The following is a 4,346-nucleotide window of genomic DNA, read 5'->3' as shown; positions in this document are numbered from 1 at the left end:
TTGGGTGAGAGGTTGGGGTTGGGAAGATTCTTTTTCCGAGGGCTTGGCCAAGGGAGCCTTTGAGGGAAGATTTCTGATCCCAGAGGCAAACATCTGAAATATCTGCCTGGGAGGTTCTGGGCAGAGTGGACTGCCCCCACAGGGATTATGAGCATCAATATCCCGATCCCCTGATCCATTCTCAGAAGGAAGGAAGAAAAGGCAGCAATGGCTTCCTGGGAGTGGAGAAGAAATAGTGGAAGACGATTTTGGCACCTTCTAAAGCTATGGACTCTTAGCCAATTTTATTAGTTTTCTGCATGTCAGATTCCTCATCGGTCAAATGAGGCTTCTGATTCCTACTTCTAAGGCTTGTTGCTGGCCCACAGTAGGTATTCATATATGTCTATTTCTGATGTGCCTAGGCCAGGAGACTGTCAAGGTCTCCAAACCAAATCGTCTGTGACTTTCTGCATCTTGAGGAAGCTGGAGAGATGGAAGCAAAGATGGAACTGACATTTTCAGAGCACCTACATGCTAGGTATGTAGTTAGTGGTTTTACATGAATTATCGCCAATAATTCCTAAAATAACATTGAGAATTACACCTCCATTTTACAGATGAGAAAACTGAGGCTTGGAAAGGTGGAGTGACCAGTAAGCAGGGGAGTGGGGATTCAAAACCTGCCGAGCCTGTGTTTCTTCCCCTCCCTGTGCTGTTTTAAGTCCAACTTAACCCAAATAGGTTAAAGAGATAAGCCAGCAGAAAGGCAGACACTCCCAGAGCAAAACGTCTACACTTGGCAGACACAAACTACAGTCCAGTGGCAGAACCCAGCAGCAGGCCCTAAATCACATGCAGATAACACGCAGACCAGCTTGGGACTTTCCTGGGCTCTGGAGTAAAGTAGAAGGGACACAGAAAGAAATGAAGATAGAACCCTGGCCTTGGGGGAAGCAAAAGGGCAGGGACTGGAGCACCTCAAAGTGGCCACTCCTGCGGATGCCCGAGCTGGAGCAGGTGAACATGAGGAGGAGCAGCAACAGCAGAGCGACACCTGTCAGGGAGGCTGAGCCGTGCACCCAGCCAATTCAAGGCCTCCTGGTGAGCAGCAGCTCCCAGAGCTGGAAAGGGCTGGCCTCTGCCTGAGCCTGGAGTGCTGGAAACAAGCCCAGAAATCTGAATGACTGCAAGACCAGCTTTTCCCACTCCACCTTCCCTTGGGATCCCCACCCTGTACTATCAGATACTAGCACAGGCAGAAAATTTGTCCAGAGCATTGGTTTATCCAGGGCACCCCTTCTCTCACCTTTGAGCAGGCAGGGCACTCAGGGTGCCTGGGCCCTGTATTCTGGGCTTGGAGCTGCTCCAGGTTCTCCCCAACCCAACTCTGCCCCGGATCACTCACCAAAATTCACAATGTGAGCCACAGTGTGCAGAAGAGATAGCCCCACCACCACGTAGCCCATGAGCTGGTGGAACTGGATGTTCTGGTCCAGTGGTAGGACTTGAGCCAGCCACGTGGCCCGCAGCCAGGCGAGGCAGCGTCTGAGCATCAGCACCTGGCCAGGCAGAGTGGCAGAGAGCCCCACCTCACTCTCTGTCTGCCTTGTCCGCTTTTCCCAGCCAACTCCTGCAGCCTCCTGAGCTAGCTGTGCTTTCTGAACAGGACACGCACCAAACTCCCCTGCCCCCATGCCTGCTGCTTCCCTGGTTCACAGCTGGGGTCTCCAGAGGAGAGTTTCCAGAATTGGGGTGGGAAGAGAAAGTTACAGAATGTCTATTTGTATTAATTTTTATCTAAACACATGAGAAACACCTATACTTTTACTAATATTTAATATACAGGCCAGGCACAGTGGCTCACTCCAGTAATCCCAGCACTTTGGAAGGCTGAGACAGGAGGATCACTGGAGCCTAGGAGTTTGAGACCAGCCTGGGCAACACAGCAAGACCCTTGTTTCTATAGAAAAAAAATTTTTTTAATTAGCTGGACATGGCGGTATGCTCCTGTAGTCCTAGCTACTTAGGAGGCTGAGGCAGGAGGAATGCTTGAGCCCAGGATTGCTTGAGCCCAGGATTGCTTGAGTCCAGGATTGCTTGAGCCCAGGATTGCTTGAGCCCACGCGTTTGAGGTTACAGTGAGCTATGCACTCCAGCCTGGGTGAAAGACAGAGACCCTGTCTCAAATAGACAGATAGATAGATAGATAGATAGATAGATAGAATAAATTAAATAAATAAAATATCTCTGTGGACTTGGTGCCCTCATTTGGTCCCTATGTCAGATGGGTGTGTGCCACATTAGTTCTCGAGGTGCCTTGGAGGAGGAGCAGACTTTCCTAAATGCAGAGTGTTGACCAGGGTCCTCTCATTGCTCATTTGCCTTCAGTATAGTTATGCGTGCCAAGGATGTGGACTTGCAGGTTCCGGTATTTGGCGTTACCGAAACTCAGCTAACTACCCCTCACAGGAAGGACAAGTAGCTTTATAAGTTTCCCGGCAGAGAAACCACAGATTGACAGTTGTGTTGATAATGCAAGAGCAAGTGACCAAGAAAATAAGTCACACGCCTCCCACCCCTGGAATGAACTCTTTGTCAGCTGGTTACACTGTTAATGCAAATCCCACTCTAGGAATGGGTACCCCAATTCACAAGATGTGATTATTACACATTGTATGTATCAAAACATCCCATGTAGCCCATAAATATATACACCTACTATGTGCCCACAAAAATTAAAATTAACAATTAAAAATAATAAAAATAAATGTAAAACAAAACTCACAAAACCCACTTTAACAAGAAGCTGATATCTAGAAGCATATCTGACCTAGAGGTGGGCATTCCTGCTCGTCAATGATGAATCTTCCCCTTTAGTTAGTTACTTTGTGCCTTTAAGTCTATTAGCTAATGATAATAGGGCATGGAGATAATCACAAAAGGGCCTTTGTTTTAATGGGAGTAGTTGTGTGATTAAAAACTCTTAGAGGCCAAGTGGAGTTGCTCATGCTTGTAAGCCCAGCACTTTGGGAGGCCAAGGTGGGCAGATCATGAGGTCAGGAGTTCAAGACCAGCCTGGCCAATATAATGAAACCCCATCTCTACTAAATATATAAAAATTAGCTGTGTGGTGGTGGTCGCCTATAATCCCAGTACTCAGGAGGCTGAGGCAGGAGAATTGCTTGAACCCAGGAGGCAGAGGTTGCAATGAGCTGAGATCCTGAGATCCATTGTATCTGGGTTAAAAACCACCTCTTAGAGACCTCATCTGCAAGTCAGAGAACCACATGCCAACTCCATGATCTGGTATTCAAGGCCTCTTGTAGGGTTTCCTCTTGAAGGTGGACCTGCACAGGACTCCACCAGAGGGGAGTTGTGAAGATCAAATGGAGCCTACTCAGCACGTGCCTGATGCATAGTGCACAAAAATGCCAGTTATGTTATTACCTACTGGCTGTGTGCCTGTGAACAAGCTGCTGTCCCTCTCTGGGTGGCATCCACCACCTCTGGGCGTTGGCCCAGCTGATTTCTAAGGTGCCACCCTGCCCTGGCATTTCAGGTGTCCTCTGTGTGTCGCTCTGCCTAGGAGGAGCCCCCCTTGGAGCCCCTGCTTGCTTCCCCGCCTGTGCTGGCACAGTCTACCGCGATGACGCTGCAGTCGAAGTTGAGGCACTGGCCGCAGCCCTTGGCCACAATGACGCTGGTGCCGAGGTCCCAGTGCGCGCTTGCCGCCAGTGCATAGAGCAGCACGTGGAGGCCTGCGTAGGCGGCCAGGCAGAGCAGCTGGCTGCGGTGGTTGTGCCAGTAGGCTCGAGTCAGCGGGCGCGGCCGGCGGGGGTGTGGGCGGGAGGCGGGGGGCGTCAGCCAGTGGGTAGCGCTGCAAGGGAGGCGGGCTCCGCTCAGAGGGGCGCGGTGGGGTGGGGACCACGCGTGTCTGAACCTAAAGACCCTCTCCAGCTGTGGTCGACCAAGTCTGGCAAGCAGGCCGGCTTCCTTCACACCAGGAAACAGAGAGGTCAAGTGACTTGGTCACAGTTGCACAGCTCCGTGGAGCTGAAAGGGGACTCCAGAGTGCTGGATGTCACAACCACGGCTATTTTTTTTTTTTTTTATTACTTCTCTTTACTTTCCAATGTTAAAACAGTTAATAGAAAAGGATGGAAGAATCTGAGATATGTTTTGGTAAGTAAACCCCAATAAGTTAATACACAGGGGCCCAGCACGGTGGCTCACGTCTGTAATCCAACACTTTGGGAGGCTGAGGCGAACGGATCACTTAAGGTCAGGAGTTCGAGACCAGTCTGGCCAACATGGTGAAAGCCCATCTCTACTAAAAATACAAAAACTAGCTGGCTGTGGTGGTG

At 50.1% G+C, this 4,346-nt stretch overlaps 1 protein-coding gene across 1 annotated transcript in view; it reads right to left on the bottom strand.

The window, feature by feature from the left end:
• Positions 1-4,346, bottom strand: part of NOX5 (NADPH oxidase 5) — a 28,609-nt gene that overhangs the window by 19,792 nt on the left and 4,471 nt on the right. The window contains 1 exon segment of the mRNA XM_032244632.1: positions 3,625-3,859. Coding sequence (XP_032100523.1) covers positions 3,625-3,859 — 235 coding nt within the window.

This window comes from Sapajus apella, unplaced genomic scaffold (genome assembly GCF_009761245.1).
Source record: "Sapajus apella isolate SASKATOON/1434 unplaced genomic scaffold, GSC_monkey_1.0 scaffold55, whole genome shotgun sequence".
NCBI classification, from domain to species: domain Eukaryota; kingdom Metazoa; phylum Chordata; class Mammalia; order Primates; family Cebidae; genus Sapajus; species Sapajus apella.
The sequence above is the reverse complement of the archived record's forward strand: the minus strand, read 5'-3'. Positions and strand labels throughout refer to the sequence as shown.